Source organism: Elgaria multicarinata, chromosome 9 (genome assembly GCF_023053635.1).
Source record: "Elgaria multicarinata webbii isolate HBS135686 ecotype San Diego chromosome 9, rElgMul1.1.pri, whole genome shotgun sequence".
In the NCBI taxonomy this organism is placed as follows: Eukaryota; Metazoa; Chordata; class Lepidosauria; order Squamata; family Anguidae; genus Elgaria; species Elgaria multicarinata.
In genome coordinates this window covers 3,652,312-3,673,105 of record NC_086179.1, presented here as the reverse complement: position 1 = coordinate 3,673,105, position 20,794 = coordinate 3,652,312, and the positions used below count along the sequence as shown (strand labels likewise).

The 20,794-nt window shown below is 46.1% G+C and overlaps 1 protein-coding gene across 2 annotated transcripts in view; it reads right to left on the bottom strand.

The window, feature by feature from the left end:
- AHCYL2 (adenosylhomocysteinase like 2) overlaps positions 1 to 20,794 on the bottom strand; it is a 134,472-nt gene that overhangs the window by 24,584 nt on the left and 89,094 nt on the right. For both annotated transcript variants that reach the window (XM_063134616.1, XM_063134617.1), the window contains exons 3-6: positions 11,078 to 11,221; positions 7,611 to 7,711; positions 4,536 to 4,638; positions 3,141 to 3,235 (exon numbers count right to left, since the gene is read on the bottom strand). In XM_063134616.1, the coding sequence (XP_062990686.1) occupies positions 3,141 to 3,235; positions 4,536 to 4,638; positions 7,611 to 7,711; positions 11,078 to 11,221 (443 nt within the window). The remainder of the gene's footprint in view (positions 1 to 3,140; positions 3,236 to 4,535; positions 4,639 to 7,610; positions 7,712 to 11,077; positions 11,222 to 20,794) is intronic.

The following is a 20,794-nucleotide window of genomic DNA, read 5'->3' as shown; positions in this document are numbered from 1 at the left end:
TGTGAAATTTGCTACTGCGCTCAGAGCCTCTCTCTGGAACGGAGACTCCCTGCGCCTACTTCTTATGTGGGATTTAGATAGTTCGGCTGTAGGATAAGGAAGAGTCCGAATTTGTTGTTGTTTATTTGTTCAGTCGCTTCCGACTCTTCGTGACTTCATGGACCAGCCCACGCCAGAGCTTTCTGTCGCCCGTCGCCACCCCCAGCTCCCCCAAGGTCGAGTCCGTCACCTCCAGAATATCATCCCTCCGTCTTGCCCTTGGTCGGCCCCTCTTCCTTTTGCCTTCCACTTTCCCTAGCATCAGCCTCTTCTCCAGGGTGTCCTGTCTTCTCATTATGTGGCCAAAGTACTTCAGTTTTGCCTTTAATACCATTCCCTCAAGTGAGCAGTGTGGCTTTATTTCCTGGAGTCTGGACTGGTTTGATCTTCTTGCAGTCCACGGCACTCTCAGCAATTGTTACAAGGAGCTGTTATGGGCCGGCCATAATTCTAATGGAATCACAGGGGCGGGGGGACGGACACAGAACATGTTTATGGAGTCTGAACGTCGCTTCCTGAAAATCCCTTTCTTTTTAAAACAATTCCTAGCCCTTGTGGCTGTGAAGATGGGGGCAACCTCAGAAGCCAGCAAGTGGGTGGCAAACAAGAGTTTTGGCGGCTGGGGCTTTGGGGAGGGCTCTCGCAGCTAAGGGTATGACTGTGGTTGGCACAGGGGCTCTACTGATAAGGTTATAACCCACCACAACAGGACCCCAAAGCCCTTTCAAATGCACGGAGCTAGCTGGAGCTCCAAATATGGAAGCCACTGGGGCTCTCGACCGCTGGGCACGAATGTTGAATTCTGAATCTCTCCTCTCCCTCTTGGTGGTGTTTGCATGGCACTGCTTGGCGAGTGAAGATAAAACTTGAAGCGAATGATACGTGAGAAGCAGGACAACAGAAGGTAAAGAGAGAGACCAGCCGCTCCCGCGCCCTGGCCCGTTGCTCAAGCCACATCATCTTCAAAACCAACGGATTAGTGGCCTGGAGAAAACTTTGCAATACAAAGCTCATTCTTCCCTCCCAATCAAGGCTTGAGCTCATTAATCTTCATTTAATTAAGAAGTTGCGTAATCCACTCCCCCCCCACACACTTTAAAGTGCACAAATAGGCCATAATTGCGCATTTTGGCTAGCTCCCCTCGTGCCTTTCAGGGAAAGAAGAACAAGGACTAAAGCCAAAACATGCCCGGTTCCTGGGGGGGAGGAGGCATCGCCTGTTTTCCTGCACAAAGCACCACCCGTTACAGCTTTCGTTGTAAATTTCAACTGCGTCTCTCCATACGCATCAGGACCAACAGAGAGGCAATAGCGCCCACAGGGTGCAAAGCACTTTACAAAACATAAGGGAACAGGTCTGCATTCTGAGGGGGGTTTACAACCTAAAATTCGACACAAAGGAGAGAACAGAGAGAAGGGAGGGGGGGCAAGGTGGAATAGGGGAAGGGCAGGCATTTGTTTCTGTTAAACGTACTTAAGCTCGGTTACAGCACGGTAAGGACCAGCCTTCCCCAACCTGTGTCCTCTATTGTGTTGCTGGCTGGGGATTCTGGGAGTTGCAGTCCAACACATCTGGAGGACACCATAACAACGGAAAGTGTATTGTAACTGCTAGACTCCATATCCAAAACCTGGAGACGGCTATTAATGGCTAGTAGTCCCGATGGCTATGTGCTACCACCAATATTAGAGGCAGTATGTACACCAGTTGCTGGGGAACATGGGTTGGAGGGGTGTGTGCTGTTGCACTCAGGTCTTGCCTGTGGGGTTTCCCATGATTGGCCACTGTGTGAAAAGAATGATGGCCTAGATCAGCCTTCCTCAACCTGGGGCGCTCCAGATGTGTTGGACTACAACTCCCAGAATGCCCCAGCCAGCTGGCTGGGGCATTCTGGGAGATGCAGTCCAACACATCTGGAGCGCCCCAGGTTGAGGAAGGCTGGCTTAGATGATGCCTTGGTGTGATCCAGCATCAGGGCTCTTCTGCTGTTCTTAAGGAAAAGAATAATTATTATTATGATTTTATTAGAATGTAAGCCTGTGCGGCAGGGTTTTGCTATTTTATTGTTTTACTCTGTACAGCACCATGTACACTGATGGCGCCAAATAAATAAAAAAATAAATAATAATAGTCTCTCAGGGAGCACTGAAAATCCTACAGCAGGGGTGAGCAACTTGTGGCCCTCCAGATGTTTTGGCCTATAACTCCCATGATCCCTCACTTCAGTACTGCAAGGTGGTTGCCGTGTTCCCACAGAAGTCACATTTGAAACCGCAAGCAGAATCATAGAATAGCAGAGTTGGAAGGGGCCTACAAGGCCATCGAGTCCAACCCCTTGCTCAATGCAGGAATCCACCCTAAAGCATCCCTGACAGATGGTTGTCCAGCTGCCTCTTGAAGGCCTCGAGTGTGGGAGAGCCCACAACCTCCCTAGGTAACTGATTCCACCGTTGCACTGCTCTAACAGTCAGGAAGTTTTTCCTGATGTCCAGCTGGAATATGGCTTCCTTTAACTTGAGCCCGTTATTCCGTGTCCTGCACTCTGGGAGGATCGAGAAGAGATCCTGGCCCTCCTCTGGGTGACAACCTTTTAAGTATTTGAAGAGTGCTCTCATGTCTCCCCTCCATCTTCTCTTCTCCAGGCTAAACATGCCCAGTTCTTTCAGTCTCTCTTCATAGGGCTTTGTTTCTAGACCTCTGATCATCCTGGTTGCCAGAATTCATCCAGAATTCCAGAGCAGCTGATTTGCCTGGCAAAGGTCTTGGGTTCATTCTGTGGAATCTTCAAGTAAAAGGCTCTCAGGCGAGACACATCTTTCCCAGATAGGCTACCTGTACTCTTGGAATGCCGCCCGGAGTAGAATGAACTGCTCTACATAGACTCTGTGTAAGGCCGCTCCATAGGCTCACATGCACTTGGGGCTTCCCACGCAAGGCAGCGCATGCTTGCAAACTCTCCGTAATCTGCAGAACTGCCCAGCTAGGTGGCAATTTCCCACCTCCCTTCTGTCAACAATAAGACTGGCACTCCCTCAGACAAAATTCAGCCGGGCACCTTTACCAGCTCTGTGAGCTACGAAGATGCAGGAAGAGAACCCACCATGTTTGGCTGCCAGCCTTCAACGTTGACACAGCGATCGATACACCACCAGAAGTCGTCCTCGGATTCTCCCTTCCAGGCAAAGACAGGGAATCCTGCACGAGAGATGGGGAAAGAGTACTTTAAACAATGGCAGCAGTAGGCAGATACAGCATGGGATGCTACACGCGCATGAGGAGAAGGCTATCCATGGCTAATAGCCCTGATGGTTATGTGCTATCTCCAGTATCTGAGGCAGTCAGCCTGTGTGCACCAGTTGCACCAGTTTTGGACTACAACTCCCAGCATCCCTGACCACAGGCCATGGAGTTTCGTTGGCTGATGGGAGTTGAAGTCTAAAACATCTGGAGTGCACCAGATGCTCTGCTCACGTCTGTAAAAAGCTTTGGCTATTGGGACGAATAGAAATGTAATTAACTGAGCCCCGTGGGTGGAGTGACCTTCTTAAGAGGCGTTAATGAAGCAGGGTGAGATCAGACTATGGGAAAGCAAGCTCTAACAACTGAGCTGGACCAGACTGTGAGCATCACAAGGAAGTTAACAGAAGTCGGTGAGCCATCTTGAGTAGGCACCGATGGAGCTGGAAGGCAATCTAGTCTCTCTATTGGCACAAGGCTAAATCAGCTACCCAGCACCAGCCTACACAAGATGGCCCACTGTGTGTCATAAGTGTAAAGAAACCTGTGAAAAAAGTCACCCACGGAGCAAGTAATGAATACCAAGCCACACCTTGCAGAAGGGAAGAGGCAAAATCCCTAGCATCACCGGTCAGTCTTACAAACAGGGGGAGAAAGGGCAAATGGCCTCCTAGCTCCTCAACAGAGAAGTCAGACTTCCCCTCACCAAAACCCACTTGTGTCCATTCTAAAGTACATTTTGCAGCGGCACAAATCCAGACTTCCCAACCTCCTATGTCTGTTGCAATCCCTGAAGCCCTACAAGAATAACAGCAAGATCACGTGGAGAGAAAGACAATGTCCCTGACAAGCCGCAGAGCCTGAGAGCAGCCATCGTTGATGGGGAATGTTGGCTCTGGACTTTCCAGGGCTGGGCACCTCGGCTACACAGCCTCAGCTCCTCCCGTATGAGTCGGGAAGGCTTCGTGTGGCACAGAGAGACACCTTAAGTCCAGATTTCAAATGCACTAGCTAGCAGCCAGAAGCAACAACGCGTAGCTCCATCGACAGCAGCAACTCCTTTCCCCGAGGTCAGAGGCTTTAATCTGAGCTGCTTATAAAAAAGAAAAGAACACCAGCAGGGCCTGTCCCACAAAGTGAGCGAGTTGCACCATCATCTGGGCTGCTTCTGTCAAAGTCCATCCTATCCTTTCCAGCCATACTTTTAGTATTTTTTAGCGATCTCTGGCTAGAACTCTGAAGACAGGCAAATCCTTACCGCTCTCAGCCAGGGCAGCAGCCACTTCGTTGAGGGTGGAGTAGATGTTGCAGGCAGCCCATCGGCACTGAGCACCCAAGGCACCTAGGGTTTCCATGAGAACCTGGGACAAGGAGAATCCGGAGTGAGCACGGCTGGCTTGATCATCGCCAGGGCTACACAAATCTTCAGGCACAAAGTAAATGGCTACTGGTCCTGGTGGCCATATGCTACCTCCAGTATCAGAGGCAGTAAGCCTATATACACCAGCTGCTGGGGAACATGGGTGGGAGGGTGCTGTTGCACGGTGTCCTGCTTGTGGGTCCCTAGTCAACAGCTGATTGGCCGCTGTGTGAACAGAATGCTGTACTAGATGGACCCTTGGTCTGATAACGGGCTCAAGTTAAAGGAAGCCAGATTCCAGCTGGACATCAGGAAAAACTTCCTGACTGTTAAAGCAGTACGACAATGGAACCAGTGACCTAGGGAGGTTGTGGGCTCTCCCACATTGGAGGCCTTCAAGAGGCAGCTGGACAGCCATCTGTCAGGGATGCTTTAGGGTGGATTCCTGCATCGAGCAGGGAGGTTGGACTCGATGGCCTTGTAGGCCCCTTCCAACCCTGCTACTCTATGATTCTAGGATCTAGCAGGGCTCTACTTGTGTTCTTATGTAAATGTCACACCAGTTACCTACTAAAGGTAGTATTCATATTTGCTACCTATAACTTTTTTATTATTATTTTATGTTATTTTAGCACTATTCATGCTGGGCACATTTCAAGTATCATTCGCACATTGCACATCTGTCAGCTTTTATGAACCTACAAGAATAAGGGGCAACACAAAGAAAGCCAAGTGACTGATCAGTTCCAGCCGGTAACATGAATGTTACCTCCCAAGTGCTCGAACCCTGGACTCCAGTGCTTTGCTTCCTCCTCTTCTGTTGGAAGAAAGATCTCTCACTTCACTTCACATGCACAGAAGATGAAATGCTCTCTTTTATGATAGCCTACCACGTGCCCGTGACCACACCAATTACCAGCAAAACCTGACAGCAGCTGGCGCAATGCCCTCCCTTTCCCACTAGCTCATGCCCACACCCTGCATACGAAATGGTGTCTGGAAGAGCAGGAAGTGAGAACAGCAGGTCGCAACGGAAGAGGGCAAGCCCAAGAAACAGCCTTACCCCAAGGTCCAAAGGAAAGGATACTTAGGCTGAAGCTGCTAGGGAAGCATTACGTCACCACGCGGGAATACAAGGACCATCCCTTGAAGACAATGGGGTAAAAGGAAGAAGAGGGACGCACAGCAGCATTAATCTCCCCACATGCTGCCAGGCTCCAAGCTCCCTCAACCATCAACTTTCTCCCTCTCTCAAAATACTAGAATCCAAGGGGGTCATTATCCCATGAAGCTGATTGATGGGAAGTTCAAGACAAAAAAAAAGAGAAGGACTTCTTCACTTGGAGCCAGGGTGAATAATAAATCAATGATTTAAAAAAAATTTTTTTAAAAAAAAATCAGTTTTTTAAATTTAAATTGGATTTTTTTGATTTAAATTGGATTTTTTAAAAATAAAATGCTTTTTGAGGAAAAAAATCTATCTAAAGATCGTTTTCTATTTAAGATACATTATAGTCCAAAGGTTATTCACAGAATAATGGGTTCAAGTAAAAGGAAGCCAGATTCCAGCTGGACATCAGGAAAAACTTCCTGACTGTTAGAGCGGTACGACAATGGAACCAGTGACCTAGGGAGGTTGTGGGCTCTCCCACCCTAGAGGCATTCAAGAGGGGCAGCCATCTGTCAGGGATGCTTTATGGTGGATTCCTGCATTTAGCAGGGGGTTGGACTTGATGGCCTTGTATTATTATTATTATTATTATTATTATTATTATTATTATTATTATTATTATTATTAGCAGCACCATGGTGCTGTATAGAGTAACAATAAATAGCAAGACCCTGCCGCATAGGCTTACATTCTTACATTGTAGGCTCCTTCCAACTCTGCTATTCTATGATTCTATGAAATAAGGATTAGTTTTTAATTATGTAGCATGAGGCTGTATATTCATGCAATGTTTAAGTTTTTAGTTAAATAAATTCCATTAATCCATTCGCAATGTCATGCTCTTCCAGAAGTTTCTGTTAGATTACTGGGCAATTTTTCTATCTAGAAGGTATTATCACAGATGCTTGGTTTTACAGTTCTCAAAACCGTGAATACGTGTCTGCAGGGAGGCAAAGGCTATCAATAGCTTCTACCCCTCATGGTTATGTGCTCTCTCCAATATTTGAGGCAGTAAGCCTGTATGCACACCTGTTGTTGGGGAACATGGGTGGGAGGGTGCTGTTGCACCATGCCCTGCTTCGTTGGTCTCTGGCCGACAGCTGCTTGGCCACTGTGTGAATGGAATGCTGGACTAGATGGAACTTTGGTCTGATCCAGCCTGGCGCTTCTGATGTTCTGGTTTTCGTAATACACACGATGAAGTGTGTTCAGGCAAGTGAGGGCACAGGGGTTGCTTACACGTTTCAGCAAACGGCCCCCTGGTTGGCCTTTGGCTTGCTTACCTGCCAGAGGCAGCAGCAGCCAGCCATTTCAATGTCCCACAATGCCCCTGATGTACCATCACTCCAGGGCATTGTGGGAAATTTAGAATTGGGCTCGCAGACCCAGCTGCCTGCTTATTCAGGGGAGACCTCAATGGTGGTGGGCCTGCTAGGGTGCGAGGACCCAGCAGCTGCCCATGGGTGCCAGGTGGTGACACTAGCAAGATGCGTGGAAATCTCTGCAAGTTCAGCTGCTAGAGAATTGCAGGGCAGGGTATGAATTGAATAAAGTAAGAAGTGGCCGTTTCCTGAAAAGCACAGCACGGATTTCCCAAAGTGAAACACGGCTGGATTTCTGAAGACATCCAGTAATTTCCTGGAGGAGTCACAAGTGCCTGAAATCTGAGTTGCCTGTCTATTCTCCTCCCATCCCAGTGCAACAATGCAGGATATCAAATATTTAAGTCAAGATGTGGTATTCGGGTGGCCATGTGTCCTGGCTGTGAAGCGCCGCAAGGATGTACGGAAGGGCTGACTTACAGCAGTCTGGGCCGTGATGTGCGTGCAGCCCACGATCTTGGCTCCAGCCAATGGCTTCTCTCCCTGAGCTCGTTTCCTCAAAGCCATGAGCGCAGGCATTTCTAGGAAGGAGGAGAAAGGAAAGCACACCAAAATGAGCAAACTCCAAAAAGCGGCATGAATGCCCAGCGGAGGACAGGAGACATTTTCCAACAATACATTTAGCATCCCATACCCCCAAATCACCTCCTTAAAATATGGCAGTATCTACCAGAATCCGTTATCTATGTATCTTTTGCAGGGGAGCAGGGAGGAGAGACAGAGAATACTTTGCAGTAACGACGTCCCAAATTGCTGGGGAACAGTCAAAGATTTGCTTCCTCCACCCTCAAAAGGTACAAGGGAATAACTAGACAAGGGAATTTTGGAATCTCAGGGTTGGAAGACACCCAAAGGCAATAGCTGGGGCCCAGCCTCTGCCACGAGGCAGGACATTCTTTGCTTAAAAGGCTTCCCTAGGGATGCTTCTCCAACATTTCCTCAAGAATCCCCAAGGAAAAGGGTTCATGGCATCTCCCTACACTGTGTAATTCTCCCAAGGCTAAATTCATTTTAGGAGACTTCCACAATCCACCTTGCTATAGGAAAAGGGGTGGAGAGAGAGAGAGAGAGAGAGAGAGAGAGAGAGAGAGAGAGTCAAGGAGAGAAAAATCAGTTTCACTTGAATCTATAGGATTACAGTTTTGTTTTGCTTGCACTGGCAATGGAAGCTGAATATTAAAAATGTATGTGATTTTGCTGGGCTCTATTTTGTAATCTCAAATGGGACTCAAGGTCCAGAATACCTTGCTGCTTGATAACAAAGTCAAAGGATTAAATTGAAGACTGGTGTGTACTAAAGAAGATGACAGAGAACCATTGAAAGCTCTTTTGTTCTGTCAAATCAGGGAAAAAATGAATGGTGTGTTCATTAGGTTGGGTGAGGGAATGTCCAGGTGGGAAATTATTTATTTATTTATTTATTTATTTATTTATTTATTTATTACATTTTTATACCGCCCAACAGCCGAAGCTCTCTGGGCGGTTCACAAAAATTAAAACCATTAGGAACATAATAAAACATCCAACAAGCTAAAAAACCATGCAGTGACAAGAAGTGACAACACAAAATTGCCTGAGCTACTTAGGAATCCCCACCCATGTAAGCTGTGAATTCAGAATATTCAAGAATCTCCTAAAGAGCTTCATTTATGGAAGAAAGACTTAAGGGCTATACATCACACTAGCAAATGCTGATTTCGGGGACGCACGTTTACCAACCAACAGAAACGTGTGCAGTGTATACATTCCACCCCCTGTCTGATTCTCATCTGCAAATGCCTCCTCCCACCCCACGTGGGTTATAGAAGAGTGCTTCCAGACAGAAGGCTCCTAGAGGTAGCAATGAGAAGCCATTGTGCACCTGGTCTTTTTAACATTTGTTCTGCATCAAAGGAAAAGACGGAAGAAGATTTAAGAAAACACAGGAGTGATTTATAGAAGACAATGAGGTCTCGACGCCTCATAAATTTCCATAAAAGCCTTGCCTGAAAGCACTCTTAGTCTCTGGGTCTGGCTAGGGAAAAATAGGCTAAAGATGGCCGGGGGTGGTGGTGGTAGGGTTGCCATATTCTGAATCCACAAAACTGAGACAACTTTATTTTTATTTCTCCCCTCTCTTCTTTCCTCTCCTTCACCCCCTCACCTCCCCCTCGCCCCCACAAAACTCTCTTTCTTCCCCCACAAATAACTGAGCAGCTCTGCCCTCCGTTTACCCTAAAGCTGTGACCAAAACCAGCCAAGCTCACCAACCTCTTTTATTTATTTATTACATTTATATACCGCCCCATAGCCGAAGCTCTCTGGGCAGTTTACAAAAGTTAAAAACAGTAAACATTGAAAGTATACAAAATTTAAAACCATCAAAAACAGTATAAAAACAGCAGTATCCATTTAAAAACAACTGTTCTGGGGTCCGTTAAAAAACAAACTTAGCGTTGTTAAATGCCTGGGAGAAGAGAAAAGTCTTGACCTGGCGCCTGAAAGTTAACGGTGCCAGGCGAGCCTCATCGGGGAGATCATTCCACAGTCGGGGGGCCACCACTGAAAAGGCCTTCTCCCTTGTTGCCATCCTCCGAGCTTCCCTCGGAGTAGGCACTCAGAGGAGGACCTTAGATGTTGAGCGCAGTGAGCGGGTAGGTTTATGTCGGGAGAGGCGTTCCATCAGGTATTGCAGTCTCAAGCCGTGTAGGGCTTTATAGGTTAAAACCAGCACCGTGAATTGGGCTCGGAAATGTATAGGTAGCCAATGCAAGTTGGCCAGAATCGATGTTATATTTTCAAACCTCCTTGTTCCAGTTATCAATCTGGCCACTGCATTTTGCACGAGCTGCAGCTTCCGAACCGTCTTCAAAAGCTGCCCCATGTAGAGGGCATTGCAGTAATCTAATTTGGAGGTAACCAGAGCATGGACAACTGAAGCCAGGTTATCCCTGTCCAGATAGGGGCATAGCTGGGCCACCAACCGGAGTTTGTAAAAGGCACTCCGTGCCACCGAGGCCACCTGAGCCTCAAGTGACAGAGATGGCTCTAGGAGAACCCCCAAGCTACGAACCTGCTCCCTCAGGGGGAGTGCAACCCCATCCAGAACCGGTTGAGCACCTGCATTGCATGGGACTCAGGCAGCCTGAGGAGAGCACGTGCGCCTTTCCTTGCTGTTGTTCCTCTTCTACGCATCCGCAGGCGCAATAAGGTGAGTCACGGTGAGTGACTGAGCTGAGCCTGTGGAGGAGCGGTGGTGCTCTGGAAAAGGTGCCAGAATGATGCATCTTTTTCTCTGCTGCTGCCACTTCACTGAACAGGCTCAAGGCACCATTTCAGAGGTTGGAATTTCTCCGGCTTGCTGGACCAGGATTCCGGGATTCTTGACTGACCGGCCGGGACATTTTGGAAATGCTTGGAAACCGTGACATTCCCAGTTTTCCAGGACGTATGGCAACCCTAAAGGGAGGGCGGGATGTGCCAGCACAAAAGTTGGCAAATAGGTTACTTTGGGATGTACAGCTCTGATTTAAGAAGTTCCATTGACACAACAGAAATTTGTTATTCTCTTTTCCTTGTACATTGTAGTGCACCCTGTTCTATAATCTGTAAGATCTCCTGATCTATACAGAATAGGAGCAATGTCAGAAAACATTCTGGGGGGAATGCAATAATTTGTTCTAGAGTGTAGCACCCAAAAACCCCTCCATGTCCCATCTCAGTTCTTGAGAGATGCTTCGTCCCCTATACTTTAGTAGACGTGCCTCAAGGGGTTCTGTGACAGAACAGAAGAGTCCATTCTCAGCGCTTGTCCAATAAGCTCTGCCGGAACAGGTGTGTAGCCAATGGCTGCAAGGTCAAGAGAACATAATGCACCAAATGTACCCAGGAAAATATCTCGCCCTTACCTTGTTCGGCAATTTCTATTTCCCGGCGCCCAAATTCAGCCTGCTTGATGTTTTTCACACAGAAGTCACTGCTGCCTTTGGAGCTCTTCTGCTGCTTGTCCCGGGGGGAGGTCTCATCATCGGAGCTGTCTGTGTAGGAGGCAGCTGGAGAAAGAGACAGAAAAGGCAGTGAGAGAATTGCCACAACGACCCCTGGCATTTACGAGAAGAGCGCAGCATGGGATGCGGCAGGGTGGGGAAGGGAAAGGGATCTAAATAAGCAAAGCTCCTGAACCAAAAGGAGCATCCTGCATACTTGATGGAAGCATAAGAACCGAAGAAGAATCATAGAATCATGGAATAGCAGAGTTGGAAGGGGCCTACAAGGCCATCGAGTCCAACCCCCTGCTCAATGCAGGAATCCACCCTAAAGCATCCCTGACAGATGGCTGTCCAGCTGCCTCTTGAAGGCCTCTAGGGTGGGAGAGCCCACAACCTCCCTAGGTAACCGGTTCCATTGTCATACTGCTCTAACAGTCAGGAAGTTTTTCCTGATGTCCAGCTGGAATCTGACTTCCTGTAACTTGAGCCCGTTATTCCGTGTCCTGCACTCTGGGAGGATTGAGAAGAGATCCTGGCCCTCCTCTGTGTGACAACCTTTTAAGTATTTGAAGAGCGCTACCATGTCTCCCCTCAATCTTCTCTTCTCCAGGCTCAACATGCCCAGTTCTTTCAGTCTCTCTTCATAGGGCTTCTTTGTTTCCAGACCCCTGATCATCCTGGTTGCCCTCCTCTGAACATGCTCCAGCTTGTCTGCGTCCTTCTTGAATTGTGGAGCCCAGAACTGGACGCAATGCTCTAGATGAGGCCTAACCAGGGCCGAATAGAGAGGAACCAGTACCTCACGTACTGGTTCCTCTCTATTCAGCCCTGTTGAATCAGACCAAAGACCCATCTAGTCCTGCATGATGCTCTCACAGTGGCTAACCAGATGTACCAAAGGGAAGCCCTAAGCAGGATACGGCACAATAGCGCCATCCCAATTGCGTTCCCATGAAACTGGTATTCAGAGGCATGCTGCCTCCGATCCTAGAGGTGGCCATCGCTACATCTTGTGGTAGCCAATTCCATAGTTTTCAACTATGTGCGCTGTGCCTCCTGTTGCCTATCTTGAACCTCCCACCATTCAGCTTCAAAGGATGACCCCACAGGATTCGTGTACCGGGAGAAGGAGAGGAGCTTCTCTCTATCCACTTTCCCCACATCAAGCCTGATTTTATATGGTATCACATCCTTCCCCCTTACTCACAGTTTTCTATGCTGAAGAGCCCAAAACGTCACCTTTTCTCATGGGGACCTGCTCCAGACCCTTGATCATCTAAACATCTGTTGGGCAATGTGGTACTTGCTAGCATAATCAGCCTTGAAACACCAGTTGTAAATGGCACCTCACCAGGCCCAAAGCTATTTATTTATTTATTACATTTCTATACCGCCCAATAGCCGGAGCTCTCTGGGCGGTTCACAAAAATTAAAAACATTCAAAGTATAAAACAACAGTATAAAACCATAATATAAAATACAATATAAAAGCTCAACCAGATAAAAACAGCAGCAATGCAAAATTACAAATTTAAAACACCACGTTAATTTTTTTTATAGACTGTTAAAATGCTGGGAGAATAAAAAGGTCTTCACCTGGCATCTCCAAGCGAACCTCCTTAGGGAGCTCAGCCGGGGTGCCACAGCAGAGAAGGCCCTCCTCCTGGTAGCCACCTGCCTCCCTTTCTTTGGCAGGGGCTCGCAGAGAAGGACCCCTGAGGATGACCTTAGGGTCCAGGCAGGTACATATGGGAGGAGGCGTTCCTTCAGATAGCCTGGCCCCAAGCCGTTTAGGGCTTTGAATGTTAATACCAGCACTTTGAATCGGGCCCGGACCTGGACTGGCAGCCAATGAAGCTGGAAAAGGACTGGCGTGATGTGGTCTCATCGGCCAGTCCCTATTAATAAACGGGCTGCCCTGTTTTGTACCAGCTGAAGTTTCCAGACCGTTTTCAAAGGCAGCCCCACATATAATGCATTGCAGTAATCCAAACGAGAGGTTATCAGAGCATGGATCACTGTAGGTAGGTCCAGCTAGATTATATAGCACCACTCCCAATTCTGACATCCACGGAATGACTCCTGCAGTGGTTCCTGAAGCCTACACAACCTGCACTTATGTGACAATCCTGCAATGCAAGGCTGAATTCCTCAACCACTGAAGTTGCAGGTTTCATCTAGGAGAAGCTGTGTGGAAAGTCCCTCTCACCCAGGTGCTTTAATACAGAGATGCCAGTGGCAAATCGTCACAGCAGGTGTTGACTGCACCTCATATTGTCAATGTGATTTTAAAAGAGCGGTTCTTCTGAAAATGACCACAGAACAGGAACTTCTCAGAGACTTAATTTGTTGCCAAAGGTTGCTTTAAGGATGTGAGGAAGCTTTTACTCTGGAATATCCACTTGCTTTTACCATTTCTATTCCCAGGGTCTACCTAACTACGTGAACCCAGCCCAATGCTCAAGCAGTTCACCCTGTCGAACGTAAGTACACACAGTCAGGTGGGTAGTTACATTGGTCTGGTTCACACATGTCACCAATTCATGGGTTGTTTGAGCAAGCATGGTGACTCAACTTTCATGAACAATCCAGGAACGTCCCATTCCAAGTTGTTCGATGTGATGTGGAAACCTGGAACTCTGGGATGTTGAGGGACAAACAACCTGGAGTTTTAATCCAACAACAAACCATGGGTTCCCGGGTTGTTTATGGAACCTAATGCAAAGCGGAAGTGACAAACAGGCAGGAGGCAATGCTCACACTCACTGCTACTCAGCCACGACGAACCATGGGCTGCTTAACCTGTAGCTAGTTGTTCTGTGTGAACCAGGACATTTTAATTGTCACTCAGCAAAGCTGATAAGTCCTTTTCTCACCCAGGTGCAGAGAGGAACAAGATTTATAGGACTGGGATCCAAGTTACACATTCTTTTCCCCCAATATCTGTTCAGGTAACTGACTGTTTCTGTCAGACCGTTCTAGGTCTGTCTACCATTTTGATAGGTAATACCAGGTTATCCAAAGAGCCACACAGCAAAATCTTTGTATGATTTCCCCCTGCCACTTTCCCCTGCCTACTCTCCCTCTGACTCTGCCACTTCTCACTCACCTCGGTCCACCTTACTTACAGCCCGGCTTGGCCTCCTGCCTGGTTCTAACCGCATTGAAATCTGTGACACAGCAGGGATTTCACCGTTATAAGAGTCGCATGAGAAGACCCTTGGTACATCCATCTTATCTGCATGGAACCCTTCCGTTCAGCAGAGAAGTGTCTTGCGTATGCAGATGTACATGGGCATATCTGAGGATGATTTTCCTGGACTGCTTTGTGGTTGATCAGTCAAAGTCATGCTCAGGGGCTAGGGATGAGTCACAAATGGCCATTGTGACATTGGGTTCCAAAGACAGGAGGGAAGAGAACATCATATTGGCTCTCACGGTCAGGCACAGTAGCTCCCTGTACTGCTGCCATACCACGGCTGCAGACAAACAGTAAAAGCCGTATAGTCACGTGGGCCCCAGAAAGGCCCTTCGGTATCTACAGATGTCTCCATCTCTCTCTCCAGGTTTCCAAGTTCATACCACCCCTTTTCTGTTCTCATTTGAATTCTGTGACGCAAGCTCTAGCACACACATATTCTCAAGCCTGCAGTGAGTTCAAATAGAGCAAACGCTAACAGGCATCATAAGACTTACTTAAACCGACACAACTCACCCTAAGGAAAGCTGTATATGGGTAGCACTGCTGGATCAGACCAAAGGCCCATCAAGTCCAACATCTTCTTTCCAACAGCCAGCCTGTCGCAACACTCACAAGCAGATGCTGAAGACAAGAGGGCTTCCTTGTTGCTCCCCGGAACTGGTGCTCAGGGGCACAGGTATACTACTTCTTGTCATGGAGGTTCCATCTAGTCCTCCTGGTTAATATCTACTGGTAGACCGACCCCCACCCTTCCATTAATTTGTCAAATCCCCCCTTCAGAACCATTTAAAATAGGGCTCTTACCACATCTCATGCAAGTGAATGCCATTAGTAAATTAATTATGTGCCTGGAAGAATGACAATATCTGGGTTTCATGTTTTGTATTGTTTTCCCTAATTGTTTTCCCCCACATCCTTTGAACTTGTGAATACAGTTGATGCATTTGAAAGCATCGCAATTTAATCTGAATGACAGTCCCTAGCCGTGTGGCTGTTCAATTTATATGAACACAGAAAGCTGGTCCAATACCATTCAGTCATTGGTCCTACTTGGCAATATGGACTCCTGCGAGTGGCACTGGCTCTCCGAGGTTTCAGGCAGGGAATGGTTTCCCCCAGCCTTATTTATTTATTTAGAATATTTATATACCGCTCCCCACTGAAAAATTTCAGAGCGGTGTAGAAGGTAAAATGAAAATAAAAACAGAATAAAACACTTAAAACAAAATTTAAGAGAAGCAATAACAGTAATCCAAGGCTGCATGTTAGAGAAAGGCTTCTTGGAATAAAGATGTTTTCAGGAGGCGCCGAAAGGAGTACAAGGTTGGCGCCTGCCTGACCTCCAGAGGCGGGGAATTCCACAGGAGGGGCGCCACCAAGCTGAAGGCTCTTCCCCTGGTGGATTCCAATCGGAGGATGGATCTATGTGGAACCACCAGGAGCAGGCCCTCGGATGACCTCAGTGCCCGGGCAGGTTGGTAGGGAGAAGACAGAGCTCTCTCAGGTATCCTGGTCCCAAGTTGTTTAGGGCTTTGTACACAAGTACAAGAACCTTCAACCTGGCCAGGTAGTGAATAGGCAGCCAGTGCAGCTCCCTCAGCAGAGGAGTTACATGCTGGAAAGGGGCAGCTCCAGACAACAGCCGAGCTGCAGCATTCTGCACTAGCTCCAGCTTCCGGAGCAGCTTCAAGGGCAGCCCCACATAGAGCGCGTTGCAGTAATCCAGGCTTTAGGTTACCAATGCCTGTACCACCGTGGCCAAGCTATCCCTGTACAGGAGAGGCCGTAGGTGGCGAACCAACCGAAGCCTTATGACTGAACATCCTTCTCCTCACCTGCTCTTTCAACTGCAGATGCCAGGGATTGAACCTGGGCCTTGCTGGACGCAAAGCACCTGCTTTACCACATTGCTGTGGCTTCCCCCCACCCCAATCAGAATGGTTCACAAGATGCAGGGTCTGCATTTGCTGTTCCTGGCAAAAAGTGTCACCTTAAGCATGGGTTGGCTGCTATCATGCTCCTCCGTCTCTCTTCCTCGCCTCCTCTTGCATTCCAATTCTGCCCTCACAATAACCATTTTTACGGCTGCAGCCAAACTGGGCAAATGATATTTACCACAAACCACAACTTCTCTCCACATCAGAACTGGAAGCCACTGAGAATCAAAGAGCCTGAGAGAACGAGGGGAGCACAAGCCCAGCCAAAACTTACCCTCTACCTTGATCTCTCCCAGGGTAATTAAGCCTTGTTTAACAACATGGGGGGGGGGGGAAACCCCATGAGATTATTTTTTGTTTATTTAAACTATTTTTATACCACCTTTCCAGGCAAAACCTCCTCAAGGTGGTTTTCGAGATACATTTCAAAAACAAAACATAAAATGCAGTGAACTAAAGCAGCAGCATAAAACATTTAGAACAAGAGTACACCTTACAAAATAAAAATGGGCATCCATTCATCTAAAAGCATATGAGAACCTGCAGATCTTCAGGGCTGAGAAGGGAGGGAATCACACGTACATCTCATGGGCAGGGCATTACATAAGGATGAAGCCACTAGCAGACTTTACGGGGGGGGGGGGGGCATGTGACCGTGGCCAGTCTTAGGGCTTGGGCAGGTTTATGTAAGTGTCTGTGCTGGTGGTCCTCCAAACAACCTGACCCAAGCCCTGACTTGGTGGCGAGTTTCATTGTCTTTACAATTGATATATGTTTGATTTGGATGTGAAACTTCCACCTTGGCGGGGTTCTATAAGATAATATATCATCTCTTATTATGTTTTTCAGTCTGAAGAAGCATTAAGCGAAACAGGTTTATATTAAGCCGGCAGCCTGCCAAATCAAACAAGCTTCTTATCAAGTGTCTCGCAACCATAAACAACCTTTGCTTCCTTAAGTGAATTAAACAAGCTATTGTACAGGCTCATTATCAAGCTATAATTTTGCAACTATAAACGACTTTGTTCAATTAAGTTTCTTGTTAGGCGTTTTCCAACTATAAATTACTTTTGTCTGTTCTGAGCACTAAATACTACGTGCCAGATACTGTAAAAAAAACAAGTGTCTTATGTTAAGCGTTTCACTACTATAAAATACTTTTGTCTGGTCTGAGCACAAAATAGTACGTGCCAGATACTATCAACTAAAGAAGTGTCTTATCAAGCATTTCTCAACTCAAAACAACTTTTGTTTGGTTAAGTATCTATTGTTAACTACCTGCTGTTACATTGTTAATAAATTGAGGCATTATTGTTAATTAAAATGTTTCTTTGAATCCATTACCCCAATTTTTGTTCATATTTTGTATACTTGGTTTTTCTAGACAGACGTGACGGGCTTTGCCAAATCATGCTGTCTTTTACAGATTCAGGAATTTCCTGACAATTGAGCATGTTTTAATTATGCCTGCTTTCTGGATGTTGGTGGGGATATATTTTGGTAGGCCCAGTTCCTGAAGGTTTTCTGTATAGTTTTTTGATGTGATGCTGGTGACTGATGTGACTAATGGAATAAATGTGACCTTTCCTTGTTGCCATAGTTCTTTGACTTCCATGGCCAGTGGTGTATATTTCCCTCTCTTCCTTTCCAACAATATTTTTGTCATTCGGTATTGCTATGTCGATGAGGTATGTGTGTTTTTCTTTTATGTCTATGACCAGTATGTCTGGTTGGTTGCAAGGTATTGTTTTGTTGGTATGAATTGTTCTGTCCCAGTGTATTTTATTATCTGCATTTTCCAGGATTGTTTCAGGTAAGTATGTATAGTATAGTGTAGGTTGTTTGATGAGGTTGAATTTGATGGCCATTTGTTGGTGAATTATTTTTGCAGCTGTATCGTGTCAGTCCATATAGTCCATTCCTGCCAGAATTTTACATCCTCCTGTTACATGGTCTATTGTTTCTTGGAATTCATGGAATTTCCTGCATAGGTCTGTTGTTACATAGTTATCTTTTTATGATGTATTTTTGGTAGTTCTTGGCTGCTATAACTTGATCCTGTATAGCTATTAGGAATCTTTCTGTTTCTGGAAATAGCTCACCCTTCTTGAGCCATTCGTACAATTGTTCTTTGTTTATTTGTGGATTCTGTATTATTATAATTATTGTTGTTGTTGTTGTTGTTATTGTTGTTGTTGATGATGTTGTTATTATTATTATTATTATTATTATTATTCTGCACTCGCTGAAGCTTCAGAAAAATCTTTAAAGGCAGCTCCATGTACAACTAGAGATGTGAAAGCCCGGTAAAAAAACAGAAAAATTCAGGAAAAAAAGGTTTTTTTCCTAAGCCTCTTTTTTTTCCCGAAAAATTGAAAAAAATGAAGAAAAAACAGATTACGGGATGTTTTATTTTAGCATGATGAATAAAATGTTTAAGACAAGGTGTTCAGATATTTACTTCTCCAAATGATTTCTAAAAATTGTACAGTATCAGATTATTACAATGTCTGTGCACCAAGGACAAGCAAGTCCTAGGTTGCAAACTGAGACTACAACTCTTAAATGCAAGAGCAAGATGCATTTCTGCCTCTAGGGGGCAGCACTGCCATTAAAGCAGAGACTGAAACTGACAGTGATAGCTATAGGTCAGAAAATGAGTCTGATTAAATTTCATGTATATTCATTGAATCTTGGTTCCCCCATTTTTCTCAGTTCTTCTTATGGGAATGGGGGCTTTACGTATTGACAATGGAGGACTTGCGGAAACATAAATAATTTTCTTTGTTACTAATGTTGGTGGTTTCTTCTGTTGTTGTGTTTTTTAATTGATTTTTTTTGCCTGCTCCACATAAACTGGCATAACCAAAGAGGTTCCTTACAGTTCAGGTGTTCCTAACAGTTCAGGAGCTTGTAGCTCCATTTCTTACCAAAAAGAAGTAAAAAAAAGTAAATTAAATTTGTAATAATTGTTTGAATACACTAGTTTTAATATACCAAATGTAATAATTTTATGCCATACCAACTTGGACGTAATTACATTTTATGTTCCTAAAGAAACAAAGTGACTTTCAATCTGTAAAAAGTGCTAATATTGCATTATTTCAATTTTTCCTGAAACCCCTCGGAAAAAAACAGTTTTTTTCCCCCATGGCTTCCAAATTTCCGGAAATTTTACATCTCTATGTACAGCACATTACAGTAGCCTAGTCTGGATGTAGCCAGCACATGGATGACTGTAGCAAGGTTCGCTTTCTCCAGAAACCTGGGCTTTTTAATCCTTCAGTTTTGTTTTTGAAATATGTTATTGCATTTTTAGACCTTTACACACTGCTGCAGGCTTTTATTCTGGTTCTATCCGGAATTAAACTTTTAAAGGTTTTATATCATCATCATTATTTATTGCATTTATACCCCACCTTTTTTCTTCCAAGGAACCCAAGGTAGCGTACATAATCCTCCTCCTCTCCATTTTATCCTCACAACAACAACCCTGTGAGGTAGGTTGGGCTGGGAGTTTGTGATTGGCCCAGAGTCACCCAGTGGGTTTCCATGGCCGAGTGGGGACTAGAACCCGGATCTCCCGACTCCCAGTCCAACACTTTAGCCACTACACCACACTGGCTCTATTATGTTTTATTATGTGGTATTTTAGGGTTTTAGCTGTTGTGAACCATTCAGAGAGCTTAGGCTATTGGGTAGTATAGAAATGTAATAAAGAAATAAGCGCTGACACAGCTGGTGAATCAGTCAAGGTTGGTAAAGGGCACTCCTAGCAAGCAATGCCACCTGGACTTCCATAGAAGAACCCCCAAGCTGCCCACTTGGTCCTTCAGCGGGAGGGCACCCCATCCAGCCCTGGGCTCATGCTTCCATCCAAACTGGCAGGTTTCCTAACCCTCAGTGACCTTTTGCCTTATTCGCCGTGGTTTAAGGTGTCTTCTGAACAGGGCCAGTATTTCCATCTCACCTGGATTAAGCCTCAGTTTGCTTGCCCTCTATCATCCCAAAAATGCCTTCAGACACTTGTTGTGGGTTTCCGCAGCCTCCCTGGGACAGGTTGGAGGAAAACAGGTAGAGCTGCGTGCCATCTGCATACTGATAACACTCAAACCCAAACGTCCAGATTACTCGCTGATATGTTGATAGCACTCAAATTTGTGCCCTTTTGTTTCGAAATAGTAAATCGTTAGAAACAAGGGAAGTAGTGCAATGCTGCACTACTGTGAACGTAAATGACACCGCCCTGGTGTAAACTATTTCTAGCACAACGCCAATTGTATTTGTTAGCGTGATGAATTTTCCGGGGAAACCCTATGCACCAGCAAGTGCTACTGGCAAATCACTAGGGAGAGTTTCCACTAGTGCAACGTCATTACATTAGTGGTGAGGTGAGGTTGTTGCCTTATTATTGATAATACTGTGAACTGCCCAGGGAAAGGTGGCATGAGCGGTTGCCGAAGACGAGGGAATTGCAGATATACATCTAGAGCCCAC